Genomic DNA, 14,721 nt, shown 5'->3' on the forward strand with positions numbered 1-14,721 from the left:
TTCCCTCCCCTCCTTGGGCACTAACTGGGAGTGAGTTCCAGGTGTGCTGCGGGTTCGCGAGCCTGGGCTCCGGCCCTGTGGGGAGGCCCTGTGGCTGGTACCTTCCCAGAAGTACCTGAATGTAGAGAAAGATGAGGGCCGAACCCTGGAACAGAAGAGGAACCTCTTGAGCTGTCTTCTTGTCCGTATCCTCAAAGCCCATGGGGAGAAGGGTCTCCACATTGATCACCTGGTTTGTCTGGTAAGTAGAGAGGGTACCATGAAGTTAGGGAAGGGAGGGAGCCATGCTTGGGGGTGGAGGTTAGAGCCCAGGGGTCACCACAAGGGAAGGTAAACTCTCCGTGGGAGACTTTGGAGGGTTACATTTCTCTCTGGGTTTTCTGTTCCTGACAGGGCAATTAGACCAAAGGGAGAGACAAGACATGAGTATTTATTTACCCTCATGCCAGGTACTAAACCTAAGAGTTTGCATTATGAAGTCATTTAATTCACACAACAGTTCTATGAGATAGGCAGTATTATTATCATCATCATCATCATTCCCATTTGACAGATAAGAAAAATGAGGCATGAGAAAGTCAGTAACTTACCTGTGGTCACACAGCTAGTAGGTGGCACAGCTGGGCATCGAACCTAGGCAGGCAGGCTCCTCTAGATAAACAGGGCCAGCCTGTGTCCTCTCCTCCTGTCCAGGTGCTGGAGGCCTGGCAGAAGGGTCCAAATCCTCCCGGAAGCCTGGGCCGAACCGTTGCTGGGGGAGTGGCCTGTACCAGTACAGATGTCTTCTCGTGTGTCCTGCACCTCCTGGGCCAGGGCTATGTGAAACAGCGTGACGACTGGCCCCAGATCCTGATGTATGCCACCCCAGAGCCCACAGAACCCTGCCGCGGGCAGGCAGAGGTCCCCTTCTGTGGCACCCAAACCACTGAGACCGCCAGTCCTAGGTAACTACTCGCAGCCCCACCCCCTGCTGAAGGGGCCCCAGGCCAGTAGAGAGGGCTGGGCTCCCCATGACAGATGGTTTCTCAGTAACATGGGAGGGGTTGCAGTGCCAAAGCCAGGCTCCCTGTGGGAAGGCACTTCATTTCTTCCTTTGTCTAACCCTATTCTCCCTCTCCCTGAATTATTCCCAATGTGACCGTCCTCATTCCCTCTCCCAGTGCCCTCACCCCTTCTTTTCCTTTCTAATCAAGGATCTTGCTGTCCCCATCCTCCTAGAGGCAGTTCTTAGCAAGGGACCCAGAGAGGAAAACTCCTTTATATATATGTCTCTCGTTCTAAGCGAATATGAAATATGCAATATGTATTGAGTGTTAACTATGTACCCTGTTCAGGGAAATATACAAACACTATTTTTTGGGAAGCATGTTCTGCAGAGGAATTTGCCATAGCTGTCCCCTAATTAGATAAAACTTTTTACATTGGACCCAGTTCAGAAGTTTTTATGGCACCACTTTGGTGCCTGTTATTTGCGTTGGGTGTAAAGTGAGTTCTGTAGAGTAATCTTTCTCTACGCGTACACATCACCTGGGGATCTTGTTAAGATGCAGATCCTAATTCAGTGGTTCAGACCTATGCTGCTGGCCTGCAGACTGCACTGACTAGGAAGGCTGTGGACTCTCATCAGAGCTGGTAGCATTTTGGGTGGGACCTACAGTGGGACTGTCCCGTCTATTGTCGGTCGCTAGATTCCTGTAGTGCCTCCCATCATGGCGATAGCCAGCCCAGCCCCCACAGCTGCAAATGCTTCTGTGGAGGCCCCCGCTGTGACAGTTGGCTTGGGCGGTTATCTTCAGGCTGGTTAAGCAATCATGGGCAGGGGTGTGCAAGCGGGAGGCAGGGGAACAGGGCGCAGTTCAGTTAGCAGCTTGCATAAGCAGAGCAGTGAGACTGACCACCGACCCTTCTCTGCCCTCAAGCCCAGAGGCTGTGGCCGCCCTGGCATCTCTTCAGCTGCCTGCAGGCCGCACCATGAGCCCCCAGGAGGTGGAAGGGTTGATGGAGCAGACGGTGCGGCAGGTGCAGGAGACACTGAACCTAGAGCCAGATGTGGCTCAGCACCTTTTGGCTCATTCCCACTGGGGTGCTGAACAGCTGCTACAGAGCTACAGTGAGAACCCCCAGCCGCTGCTGCTGGCGGCTGGGCTGCGGGTGCCACAGGCCCAGGCTGCCCCTCCACGCCCCGACCACTGCCCTGTCTGTGTCAGCCCCCTGGAGCCCGACGACGACGTGCCCTCTCTCTGCTGCATGCACTACTGCTGCAAGGTGAGGCCTGCCAGCTCGCTCTGGCCCCTGGCTTTCTACCTGAACACAGTTCCTTGGGAACAGTTGGTTCTAGCCCCAGCGCCACCATTTCCTAACCTGGGAATGTCGGACAAGTCTCTTAGTCCCTCTTAAAGTAGTTTTGTCATCTGCCTTGACATTCTGAAGGCTGGTGGTTGGGATCCAGCGATATGTAGCAGTGGTTCTCGGACTTTGCTGCATATTATAGGCACTGGGAGTTTTTAAAGATCCTGATGCTCATGCTATACGCCGGGCCAATTAAATCAGAATCTGTGGATGAAATCCAGGCATTTGGAGCTTTAAAAGCTCCTCAGGTGATTCCAGTGTTCAGCCAAGTTTGAGAAATATAAATATAAATACACACGTTGATACACGTCTCACACAGTACACATTAAGGCACTTCGTAACTGAGAAGTGTTATTAAATTGGTGATGACCATAGTTTATGGTTTCCTCTTCATAGTCTGTTTATCTTAGAACATCATCACTTTTTTTATATGGGTAGGGCAAAAGTAGGTTTACAGTTCATCTAATAAATAATACAGGAATAAACCCTGTATTTCATGTATTCACAGCTGTAAACCTGCTTTTGTGCCACCCCGGTATATGCTGGTATACTCTCATTTAATACAAAAATAGAAAGTGCTGTAAACCAGAAAAAGAGAAGGGGATATGGGAAGGCAGGTTTGCTGTGTTAAAGCTGAAGCAGAGAAGGCTGGATGGACGCTGGGGAGTGAGTACTCAGTCATCAGAGGCTGGGAGGAGGGGCTGAAGCAAAGGGATCCGAGTGCTCTCTGGTATTTCCTGCCTCACAGCTTCTTAGGACAGGGGTCAAGCCCATGCACATCAGGATGAGCGCCCTCGTTGCCATGAGCTGTTGCTGCCTCTCCCAGCAGCATGTCCCAGTGGCGGGTGATCTGGGGCATGGGCATTGCATGCGTGTGTATCAGTACTTTTTCTCCTTTCCCTTTGCTTGGCTTCAAGTTACTCTTCTCACATAGGTGCCTGTGCTCGCTTTTTTCCAGGTTTTTATTTCCTTGACACTTCCATTTTTTCATTCAACTAATATTTGTCATGGATTTACTGTGTGCACAGCACTGGGTGCTGAATGAGCGAGTGGGAAAGTCCAAGCAAGAAGTTACCCGAGCGCTGGTAGTAACAGCAGCTAATAGTCGTGGGGACTCGCTCTGGGCCGTTGTGCTGTTTTACATGCATTGTCTAACTCAGCTCCCATCCTAGTTCCCTGTGGGGCAGCTGTTGTTCTATCTCCACTTTACAGACTGTGGATGGAGGCACTGGAGAAGGAATCCAAGGTCAGGATTGGATTTTGGCAGCCTCCCTCCACACTCTTAGGATGAGTGTGGGGAAGAGACTACAGTGAGGTCAGGTCGTTGGAAGTGCGTGGCTTAGGAGGGGGCTGAGGGCTTTGCCCGGGGCTCGAGACTGGGGAGGTCGGGGGAGGCCGTGCGGAGCAGAGCAGATGAGCCCCTTGGGGAGGAGAGTGGTAGACAGAGGGAAGAGCAGGGGAAAGCGCGGTGAGGCTCCGGGACCGGACGGCAGCAGGAGAGCAGGTTTGGCAGGAGGACAGGGGCCCAGCTGGGTCGGGATTGGTATGCAGGGTTTTACTATAGGGGAAGCCATGGTGGGTTTTGAACAGGGTTATGATGTGATCTGATTTACATTTTTGAAAGGATCACTTTGTGTGGAGAAACAGCTTGGACAGAACAGGAGTGGAAGTAGAGACAACCATTTGGAGACTTATACACAAGAGGCGAGAGGTCGTTGGCCTCAGGACGGAGGGGAAGGGGGAGTGCGTGGGCTGGGCCACATTTGGAGGTAGAGCAGGTAGGACTTGGGGGATGTGGGGGTTAGCACTAGGGAATCGAGGGTGATTCCTGGGCGTTTGACCTGAGCATCGGGGTGGGAGAGATGTGTCATCTTTGACTGAGTTGAGGGAGATGTTGGGTCTGGGACTGGGGGTGAAGAACAGGTTTTTAAGGGGAAACTGTCTTTTGTGTCCATGAAGTTTGAGCTGCTTGTTGCACACCTATGTGGGACTGGCCAGTAGACAGTGGGTTTTCAAAATCAGAATTAAGTGGAGAGGCCTGGTTAGTATCGTCCAAGGAGACAGAAACAGGCCCAGGGCATTGAACTCGGGGCACCCCTACCCTACAGAGATGTGGAGATAGGGAGGCTGAAAACTCAACTGAGAAAAATAGGCTGATGGAAGAAGAGGAGGAGCGTCTGGACGAGCCACTGCCGAATGGCACAAATGACATGCATGAGAACTCAGAGTTGGGAAATCCTGGGGTCTGGAGTGGTTGGAGGCAGCTTCCAGGGTGAGCCGTGAGTGGCGGGTGGGATCGTCAGAGGGCTGGACACCCAGTCCCAGTTGGGCTGGGCTGAGCATGAGCCAAGGGCGAGCCCAAGCAGGGGAGTGAGCCATCGGCAGGGCGGTCCTCTGCGGCCCGGAGGGTCCTGCCGCCTCTGTGGCTGCAAGCGAGCCCTCTGAATTTGGAGAAATTTCCTGTTTTATTGGGGAAATACAGGAATTTTGCCTTCAGCATCCCAATTTATCTGGGTTTGTTTCACTATATAAAAAGAGGTTTGTTTTGTACCTTCCTCTGAGTAAAAATAGCCCGTAAAGTGCTTTGCATCTATCCTGCAGCTTTGATACCACAGATACATGTCCTCTCCTGGGGTCAGATACATCATTTCGGAAGCTTGACCGTTGGCAGTGTCAGGGAAGGGTTGTTAATGGAGTCTTTTAGGAGGATCAGGCTGCTGATCATGCATAAACCAAGTGGGTTTGATGGGGAGGGATGGCGGGGGAGAACGTTTATTGGGACTGGCTCCTGCAGCCGTTCAGGAGGACAGTGGCCTGGTTTAGGGTGGGGCAGCGACAGGGGTGCAAGACAAGGATTCAGGAGGTGGGAAGGTTCGACCCTGGGACTGAGTCCCTGAGGGGAGCGGATGGCGCCAGGCGGAGAGCCCTGGCTGTGTCTGCGGTGCCGGGGCCACCACCCCATGGGGCCAGGGGACCCTCCTTCCTCCCGGGCCTCCCTCCCCTCTGGCCTTCTCGCTCTCTCCAATTCCTTTTTAGAACTTGAGTCTTCCCTCTTTTTTGATTCTCTTTCCCCATTTTCTCCATGTCCATGCCAACAATAATTATAATTGGGCTGCTGTCTTGGCCCACACATCCTCAAAGACAACTGCAATTTGGGCCAATCCTAGGAAAACCATGGAAGCCAGAAAGATTAGGGTCAGTTTTGAGGCCGATCGAGAGGCAGGCTCGTCTCTGGCCTTCGGCACCGTTGGGTAGAGGTGCTAGGTGAGTGACCAGGACACCGTCTCCTTGTGCTGCTCCCCCACTGTCCCTGAGCAGCGCCTCCCTTTCCCTCCCAGTCTTGTTGGAATGAGTATCTGACAACTCGAATAGAGCAGAACCTGGTGATGAACTGCACATGCCCCATTGCCGACTGCCCTGCCCAGCCCACGGGAGCCTTCATCCGTGCCATCGTCTCCTCGCCAGAGGTCATCTCCAAGGTACTCCCTCCCCTGAGAGAGGCTCTGGTGCACAGCCAGAGGGGCAGGCCCCGGAGGGTGGGCTGATGTGCAGGATCCTGGGGGCCTGGAGACAGCGCATCCCGGAGAGCCAGACCCTCACCCCGCGGCACCTGCGCCCCCCGCAGTACGAGAAGGCCCTCCTTCGCGGCTACGTGGAGAGCTGCTCCAACCTGACCTGGTGCACCAACCCCCGCGGTTGCGACCGCATCCTGTGCCGCCAGGGCCTGGGCTGCGGGACTGCCTGCTCCAAGTGTGGCTGGGCCTCCTGCTTCAACTGCAGCTTCCCAGAGGTGGGTGCCCACCCCAGCTTTGATGCCAAGCCAGTGCCCGCCCCCACCCCACTCAGCACCCCTCCCTGCCACACACACGCAGAGACCGCCTGTCCTCGTCCTCTGCCACCGAGTTGAGCTCTGTTCCTCCTCCCTGGTCCTCCAAATGGGACTCCCTCCCTCCCACTCTCCCCTGCATGCCAGCACGTGGTGTCCTCACCTCCCCTGCCTACTCCAGGCACACTACCCTGCCAGCTGTGGCCACATGTCTCAGTGGGTCGATGACGGCGGCTACTACGATGGCATGAGTGTGGAGGCCCAGAGCAAGCACCTGGCCAAGCTCATCTCTAAGCGCTGTCCCAGCTGTCAGACCCCCATCGAGAAGAATGAGGGGTGTCTGCAGTAAGAAGGGAGTACCGTGGGCCCTGGGGGGCCAGTGGGCACGGGAGAGGGTAGGGGGCCTGGTAGTAAGGGAAGAGGCAGTGGGGTTTTACTGAAAAGCTAAGCAATAATTAGGGCAGTTATTCAACCAACCACTTTCTTGGCACCCTCCAGAGTGATTCCTGGATCTCATATTCCCCCACTTTAAAAAAAAAAAAAAAAGATTTTCATTTACTTTTAGAGAGAGGGGAAGGGAGAGAAACATTCATGTGCAAGAGACACATGGATTTGTTGCCTCTTGCTCACCCCCAACTGGGGAACTGGGCTGCAACCCAGGCATGTGCCCTGACTGGGAATCGAACTGGCAACCCCTTGGTTAGCAGGCTGGTGCTCAACCCACTGAGCCACGCCAACCAGGGCCCTTACCCCACTTGTAAGTCTACACTGTAACGGGGCATTCAGAAGCAAAGGTGTATTCATTCAGTAGGAACCAGTAAGGTCAGGAGACTAAGGGCATGGAGGAACCAGGGACATCGTCAGTGGTGCATCCCGGTCCCTGGCGTTCCCGGTGCGGCCCTGGCCAGAGGCAGGAGTCCTGACCAGCTAGCTTCCTCCATAGCATGACCTGTGCCAAATGCAACCATGGATTCTGCTGGCGCTGCCTCAAGTCCTGGAAGCCCAATCACAAAGACTATTACAACTGCTCTGCCATGGTAAGGGGCTGGGTGCTGGGGAAGGTCAAGGCCCACGGGCAGCAAGGTGGGCTCTCTGCGGGGCCCTGTGCAAAGAGGGCTCTGTGCAGAGCAGCCCAGCAGTTGCTGGAACAGTTGCTCGATGGGGAGAAGACAGAAGCCACCTGGGCCTACAGATGCTGGGAGGTCTGGCCCACGAGGTCTGCACAGGGACCAGAGGCCCCAGAGTGGGACTTCTCACACCCAGGGGGCTGTAGGAGGGCCAAGGCGGGCTGGGCCTTCTGGGGGCAGCAAGGCAGAGTGGAGAAGAGCAAGGACTGAGTCAGAGCCCGGTTCCACTGCTTAGTGGGTGGCTTTGGGTCAGTTTACTTGTCCTCAGCATTCTCATCTGTAAAAGGGGGTAATAATGTGACCTACCTCACAGAGTTCTGAGGATTAAATGAAAAAATCTGGGTAAAGTGTGGAAAGGCCTCTGTGAATAGTAGCTAGTCTGATGAGCCCCGATCTGCTCCAACAAACCACGGTAGCCCCCTTCATGTGTCCTTACAGGTGAGCAAGGCAGCTCGCCAAGAGAAGCGGTTTCAGGACTATAACGAGCGGTGCACTTTCCATCACCAGGCCCGGGTGAGGAGAGAGGAAAGAGTTGGGTCTGTGAGGTCAGAGGGCTGGGGTAGGTGGGCGGGGAGGGGCCAAAGGTCATATTGGATGGGGGCTGTTCTGATGAGGATTTGTGTACCTGTGCTGGTGCTGACCGGCCTTCCTCTGCACAGGAGTTTGCCGTGAACTTATGGAACCGAGTATCTGCCCTCCACGAGGTGCCACCACCCAAATCCTTCACCTTCCTCAGCGATGCTTGCCGGGGACTTGAGCAGGCTCGAAAGGTTGTGGTGGGTGGGGGAGGGGAGAGATGTGCCAAGGGGGTCTAGGGGGCTGGGCAGCTGTCCTCTAACCTGTTTGGCTGGAGGGAATGAGGAGCAAACAGGTGGGAGGCAGGTGCCTCACCGCAGCCGGGAGAGGGCTGACTTGGGCTCCCCCAGGTGCTGGCCTACGCCTGCGTGTACAGCTTCTACAACCAGGACACAGAGCAGATGGACGTGGTGGAGCAGCAGACGGAGCACCTGGAGCTGCACACCACTGCCCTGCAGATCCTGCTCGGTGAGACTGCCCCGCCCCGCCCCTCCCCCTGAGCATCCCATTCCGACAGGTGGGGACCACACAGCGCCCCTACCCCAGCTTCCCACCCGCACGCTATCCTCTTCCTCTTCCTAATTCTTCATGGCCTCATCACCATCAGCCTTTTAAAATTCTGCTGTGAAGGTACACAGTACAGGCTGTTTGTGCCTAAGGACACAGGTCTTCGCCTGACCTTTGATTTGACTAGAGTGTGAGCCTCACGGAGTGGGTGTCTAGAGCTGGGTCTGGTAGATGTTAGCAGAAGTTGGTCGGCGTTCAGCAGGGGTTTGCCGAAGGAGGGAGTGGAGGGGATGGAAGAAGGGAGGGAGCCCCCGCGCTCTGCCACCTCTGCAGAGGAGCTCCTGCTGCAGCGCAGAGACCTGGCCTCGGCCCTGCGCCTCCTGCGGGCGGACTGTCTCCACATGGGCCTGGAGCTGCTCCGGCTGATCCAGGAGAGGCTGCTCGCCCTCCTGCAGCACTCGGCCCAGGTACGCAGACCCCGCCCCACTGGTGCCTGGAGGAGAGGCGCGAGGGTGAGTGGATGTGCAGAGACGGAGACGGGGCGTGTGTCCCTGCTCCTAGACCAGCCTGCTGGATACTTTCAACCCTGCCACTTAACCGCCTGGCGTTTCCTACAAAATAAAGGAATTAGCCCAGATCGAGGGTTATTTTGCCAGATCCTTATTCATCAGATTCACTTGGGGAAGTTTTTCAGACATACTTCCCAGATGTGGATTCAGAATCCCAAGAGTTGGGGGCCAGGGGCTGGGGTCCACTGGAGTAAGGGATCTCTGAGATTCTTTCCAGCTCTGATACGCTGCTGTTGAGTATGAACCTGCTTTCAGGGAGCTTACAGACTGGTAGTAATTTGGGCAGAAAAGACATGAACACTGTAAGCTCCTAAAACACAGGGCTGGTATGCCTCACCAATGTGTCCTGTGTGCCTGGAGATCACGTCTTGAGTTAAATTACACAAAGCAGTGGTTTGCGAGGTGCTGTGGTGAGGGAGGGAGAGCAGGCGGGAGCATCCCTGCCAGGGGCATGGCACCTAGTGGGCCCTCAGAGAACGTTGGTCGAGGGAACACTGGGCACAGAGGCCCGGTGGCCTCTACTGTCCTGCTGCCTGCACCCTCTCGTCTCTTTGCCAGGATTTCCGGGTTGGTCTCCAAGGTCCGTCGTTAGAGGCCCGGGAGTCAAAAGGGCCCAACATTCCCAGCAATCAGTGAGCATGGGCGGAGCTGCAGAGGGAAGTGGGACATGTTGGGCTTCCTCTGGGGCTGAGTGGCACTCTCTCTCTCTAGGCCTCAGGGCTCCTCGGGGCTGGAGATGGAGGAGGAGGAGGAAGACGACGAGGACGATGTGCCCGAGTGGCAGCAGGATGAGTTTGATGAGGACCTGGACAATGACAGCTTCTCCTATGATGAAGAGTCTGAGAACCTAGACCGAGACACTTTCTTCTTTGGTGACGAGGAAGAGGATGATGAGGGCTATGACTGAGGGGCAAGACACAGGGAGCACCTGGAGCCGCCCCAGAGCTGTGGAGCCGAGGGGGTCAGGACTCACCCTGGCCGTTGTCATGGGGCACCTGGAGGGGGCGATTCCCAGCATCTGCAGCACCTTCTTCTGTTTACTGAATAAACTTTTTTTCACATACTTCTCTGAAGCAGGCTGGGCAGCTTCCCCCGCTCTCCCTCCCACGCACACCCTCCCACCGCCAACCCTCCTCATGCTTTAGTTTTTTTGACCTCCAGACTCTTCTGTCATCAAAGAAAGCCTAAAGCTCACCCGTTTAACCTAAGCTGATAAAGGCCATTGCAGGTCTGTGTGGAACAGGCTTGCCCGCTTGCCCCAGACCCAGCCCAGTGTCCGAGGCGACGGGAGAGCCACCCCCTGTCCTTCCTCTAATGGTTGGCCTTCCTCTAAACTCTTGGACGTTAGACACAAGGGCCCGAGGGCATTAGGAAGCATCCTCCTCTTGGGGCCTACAGACTTTTAAAGGGTTTCTCTTCATCTTGAAGTGAAGTGGGGTGAGAGAGAATATTACTGAGGACCTGCCCTGTCCCACTACACATACAGACATAAAGTTAGAATGGTAAACGTACCTTTTAATTTGGTACTGGGCTAAAAGATAGGAATGGTTATTATAGCCGTCTGAGATCAGAAGAATTTGGTAAAGTGGGGTTAAGGCAAATGGTTGGGGTGAGGGAGGAAGCCGCCTACTCTGGAGGAAGAGCCTCAAAGTACCGATCCAGCAAGGCTTCCACCTCTCCCTCTTCGTAGTCCCACACCTGGAACCGGGAGCCATCTGCTGCCCCCCGGATCATGGCTGAAAGCACTGGGAAGGCAGAAGAAGGTGAAGGTGGCGCGGCATCCCCACCCGTGTTCCCTTTCCCCAGCCCTTGGAGGAGGCAGCGTACTCAGAGCCCCCCATAAAAGGGGGCTGAGGGCAGGGTCCTGAGAAAGCTGGGGAGGGCGGGAGTGGCCATCCAGGGCTTGGAGCGCTCACCTCGGCCAGACTGTGGGCGGAACAGGCACAGGACGCGCTTATTGAGGGCCACTGCCCGGCCCAGCTCATAGCCGACACCCAGGGATGGCTGGGTCACTTCCGCCACAACCACTGGGAAGGAAAAATCAGACTGAGGCTTAATACCTAGGCTTGCAGGAGAAAGATGGCAGCGAGTGGTGAGGAAGGAGCTCTAGGGAGTTGTAGGTGGGGAGGCCAGGCATGTTCCGAGAATCTAATGTCCAGAGGAGTTCACAGGTGGGAGAGAGGGCCACTCACGGTCTGCCCGCTGCAGCCAGGCCAGGTCCCGCTCATGGATGAGCCTGTCACCCCCAGCAGCCTCTTCCCCTGTGGTTGAGAGAAAGCTGGTCAGGGCCCTGCACCACCCTCCGCTTCAGTACTTAGTACCTCTCCTCCGCCCGCCTCCCATGTCCCTCCTGCTCCAGGGAGGGCGGACCCGCCCAACGCTGACAGTCCATGAAAAGGAGTAAGGAAATGGAATAGCTGCAAGAAAAATTCAATGCTGTGCAAGGTGGGATGTGTGATTAGGGCCAGGTGAATGATACAAATGCAAGGAAGGGGAGGACTGGGTCCGTGATGTGACGAGGTGGAGAGGAGGAGGAAGGGCATCCAGGTGGGGGCAATGGCAGGCAGGAGTAGGGACTGGTCCACGCAAGGAAAGGATGGAGGAAGACTAGTCTAGAGCCTGCTGGAGTGGCTCTCAAGCTTTGGTAGGTACCAGAATCACCTGAGAACTTGATAAAACTACAAAGACCCAGGTGTGAGCGTGCCTGGCTACTTCATGAGCTCTCTAGGTGATTCTCATACCCACCAAAGTTTGAGGACCACTGCCTGAGAGCGTGCAAAGTGACCCACAGTTGGTGATGGGAACCGAGGTGGGAGAGGCCTCCTGGGGGGAGAGGGGGAGGATCCGGGCCTTCCAGCTTGGTTACATGGTCGTCTTCAGGGCTGTTAGAGCTCACAGCTAACTGCACCAGTACAGAATCACCGCAGAACTTGTTAAAAAGAGATCCTAAGGCTTCATCCCAGACTACTCTGAGAATCTGCATTTAAACAAGATCTCTCCTTATATTTGAGCACACAACAGTTTAAGAACCACCAGGCAGGGGTGGACATACTGTGACACCGATGAAACTCACTTGCCCAGGCCCTTTCCAATACCCTAGCAATTTCGTGATTGTGTCTTTTTAAAGAGGTCTCCCAGAATTGGATTAAGTCCCACAGATCCTGGATCTGTTCCTGGGTAGGGCATGGGGAACAGCTTCAAGGTTTGTGAGCAGAAGTACGGCAGTTATAGACACAACTTTCACACTAGAAGAGTTTGATCAGACCAACCATGTTTTAGACCCAGCACTAACAATGACTTATCTGAAAAAGAAATAGAGCAATCCATTTGCAATAGCATCAAAAACAATAAAATACTTCAGAATAAATTTAACCAGAGAGCTGAAAGGTCTGTACACTGAAAATTATAAGACATTGATAAAAGAAATAAAAGAAGCCACAAATAAATGGAAAGGCATCCAGTGTTCATGAGTTGGAGGAATGAGTATTGTTAAAATGTCTGTATTACCCAAAGCCATCTACAGATTCAATGTAATCCTTTTAGATTACAATGAGATTTCTTACAGAAGTAGAAAAACAATCCTAAAATTTATGTGGAACCACAAGAGACTCCAAATAGTCCAAGCAATCCTGAGAAAGAAGAACAAATAGGAAGGCCATCGTACTTTCTGATTTCAAGCTATAGTATAAAGCCATAAAATCAAAACAATATGGTACTGGCATGGAAACAGATACACAGACCAATAGAACAAAATCGAGAGCCCAGAAATAGCCCTGGCCTGGTGGTTCAGTTGGTTGGAGTGCCATCCTGTACACCAAAAGTTAGCAGGTTTGATCCCTGGTTGGGGTGTATATGAGGCAACTGATAGATGTTTCTCTCTCTCCCTCCCTTCCCCTCTCTCTAAAATCATTAAGTATGTCTTTAGGTGAGGATAAAAAAAAAACAACAAAAAACTACCATATGATCCAGCAATCCCACTTTTGGGAATATAACGGAAAGAAACAAAAACACTGTTGCAGAGATGTCTGCACTCTATGCTCAAAGCAGCCAAGAGATGGAAACAACCTAAGTGTCTACGGGTGGATGAATAGATAAAGAAGCTGTGTATATATAAAATGGTATACTATTCAGCCACGAGAAAGAGGGAAATCCTGCCATTTGGGAAAATATGGAAGGACTTTGGGGCATTATGCTAAGTAAAATAAGTGAGAGAGAGAAACACAAACAATGTATGATCTCACTTGATATATGGAATCTAAAAACAAACAAACAAAAAAACCCACCCAGAAAAACCTAAATTCCTGGCAAAAGAGACTGGATTTGTGGTTTCCAGAGGTGGGGGACAGGAGGCTGGGAAAACAAATTAAGGTGGTCAAAAAATATCAACTTGTGGTTATAAAATAAGTGCTAGGGATATAATGTACACGATGACTATAGCTACCAATGCTGTGTGGTTATTTTGAAGTTCTTACAAGAGTAGATTCTAAGAGATCTTATCACAAGGAAAAAATTTTTTCCTCAGGTAATGGATGTTAGCTAAACTTATTGGGTTAAACATTCTTTCACAACATATGAAAGTCTAATCATTACGCTGTACACTTTAAACTTGTACAGTGCTATGTTAATTGGAGCTCAATAAAATTGGGAAGGATAAAAAAAAAAAAAGACCCAGCGCCCAGGAGCAAAAACACTTCAGTAAAAGCCTGATCAGAAGGCGTGAGACCGTGGCGGTGGAGAGAACTGGGGTCTCTCGGGTCTAAGAGAGTGCTGACACCCACTGGGCAAAGGCGCAAGGCGCAGGAGGATAAGCTTTGTCTTAGGTAGGGGAGAGATGCCAGCGGGGACGCGGAAACCCAAGCAGTCCCGTCCACGCCCATTCTGCCCCTCACTACAAACTACCCTGGCAAGAGCTGGACAACATGCTCCAGGAAGAATCTAAAGGTTAAGGTAACAACTGAGTGCAGAGACTGGGCTCGCACCGCAGCTGGATCCGGACACGTACGGTCTGAGTCCCGGCTCCCCTTTCTTCGAGCGCTGGGCGCCGGCTCCCGGCCGACGGCACGCGAAGCAGGGTGGAGGGCGGCCACCGCCCGGGGGAGGGCAGCTTCGGTAAAGAGGTGGGGCCGGAACCCTCCCAGTGCCCGGCAGCCCGCGCTCCGCGCCCCCGCGGCCTCACCTTGCGCGCCCAGCTCCGCACTCGCCACATGCTCGGTGAGCACTGTCCCGAAGCGCCGCAGCCGCGACACGATCCGCTCGTACAGCGCCCGGTCCTCGCGTCCGCCGCGGATGCTCCCGCAGAAGTACAGGGCCCGACGGCAAGCCTCGCCCGACTGTCCGGACTCCCCGCGCTCCCGCGCGCCGGTTACCGTCGCCGCCATCCCCGCCGCCGTCACCGCTCATCTTCCCTCGCCAGGGGGCGCTAGCCTGAGGCCACGTGATCCGGGCCGGGCCTGCGCCCGGGGCCTGGTGCTTAAGTGTCCACACGTGTGAACTAGAGACGAGTTGGGAACGTGGGTGACGATACCCATGTGCGGGGAGCCCTCCGCCTCCCGGACTTCTTAACTAACTTGTCCTGGAGGAAATCGCAGCCTTCCGCGCCTCACCCACGTCGCTCCCCACTACCCCCGTCTTCTTCATCTCACCAAAGGCAACTCCGTCCTCCCAGATGCTCAGGCCCAAAAGCTTGGAGTAATTCTCGACTCTTCCCTTTCTCGCAAACCCTACCCCCAGCCCATCTGCCACGCCGGTCGGTTCTCCCTTCTGAAGA

General features: G+C 54.0%; 2 protein-coding genes across 2 annotated transcripts in view; one reads left to right on the forward strand and one right to left on the reverse strand.

The window, feature by feature from the left end:
• The window catches only part of CUL9 (cullin 9), a 33,674-nt gene extending 23,638 nt beyond the window's left edge, over positions 1-10,036 (forward strand). Inside the window, exons 28-40 of the mRNA XM_054569395.1 lie at positions 42-241; positions 694-944; positions 1,920-2,265; positions 5,688-5,828; positions 5,975-6,139; positions 6,357-6,520; positions 7,119-7,212; positions 7,741-7,815; positions 7,962-8,072; positions 8,229-8,346; positions 8,719-8,852; positions 9,513-9,586; positions 9,666-10,036. Of these exons, the coding sequence (XP_054425370.1) occupies positions 42-241; positions 694-944; positions 1,920-2,265; positions 5,688-5,828; positions 5,975-6,139; positions 6,357-6,520; positions 7,119-7,212; positions 7,741-7,815; positions 7,962-8,072; positions 8,229-8,346; positions 8,719-8,852; positions 9,513-9,586; positions 9,666-9,861 (2,069 nt within the window). The 3' untranslated portion in view covers positions 9,862-10,036. The remainder of the gene's footprint in view (positions 1-41; positions 242-693; positions 945-1,919; positions 2,266-5,687; positions 5,829-5,974; positions 6,140-6,356; positions 6,521-7,118; positions 7,213-7,740; positions 7,816-7,961; positions 8,073-8,228; positions 8,347-8,718; positions 8,853-9,512; positions 9,587-9,665) is intronic.
• A 79-nt stretch (positions 10,037-10,115) lies between these two features.
• On the reverse strand, positions 10,116-14,332 carry DNPH1 (2'-deoxynucleoside 5'-phosphate N-hydrolase 1). The gene is made up of 4 exons (XM_054568768.1): positions 14,131-14,332; positions 11,147-11,215; positions 10,871-10,981; positions 10,116-10,699 (listed from the first exon to the last, which is right to left on the reverse strand). Exons 1-4 carry the CDS (start codon positions 14,330-14,332, stop codon positions 10,581-10,583), a joined length of 501 nt encoding a protein of 166 aa, XP_054424743.1. The 3' UTR covers positions 10,116-10,580.
• Positions 14,333-14,721: the final 389 nt, after the last annotated feature.

Source organism: Pteronotus mesoamericanus, unplaced genomic scaffold, assembly GCF_021234165.1.
Source record: "Pteronotus mesoamericanus isolate MK-2021 breed Mesoamerican mustached bat unplaced genomic scaffold, CSHL_Meso_final contig_20, whole genome shotgun sequence".
Lineage (NCBI taxonomy): Eukaryota > Metazoa > Chordata > Mammalia > Chiroptera > Mormoopidae > Pteronotus > Pteronotus mesoamericanus.

What these genes read in the sequence shown, in the direction of transcription:
- DNPH1 (XM_054568768.1), bottom strand. Translation starts at nt 14,332, where the DNA reads ATGGCGGCGACGGTAACCGGCGCGCGGGAGCGCGGGGAGTCCGGACAG. An exon ending in TGCGGAGCTGGGCGCGCAAG is followed by an intron (nt 11,216 to 14,130) that starts GTGAGGCCGCGG and finishes TCTCAACCACAG; the next exon opens with GGGAAGAGGCTGCTGGGGGT. An exon ending in CCGCCCACAGTCTGGCCGAG is followed by an intron (nt 10,700 to 10,870) that starts GTGAGCGCTCCA and finishes CTGCCTTCCCAG; the next exon opens with TGCTTTCAGCCATGATCCGG.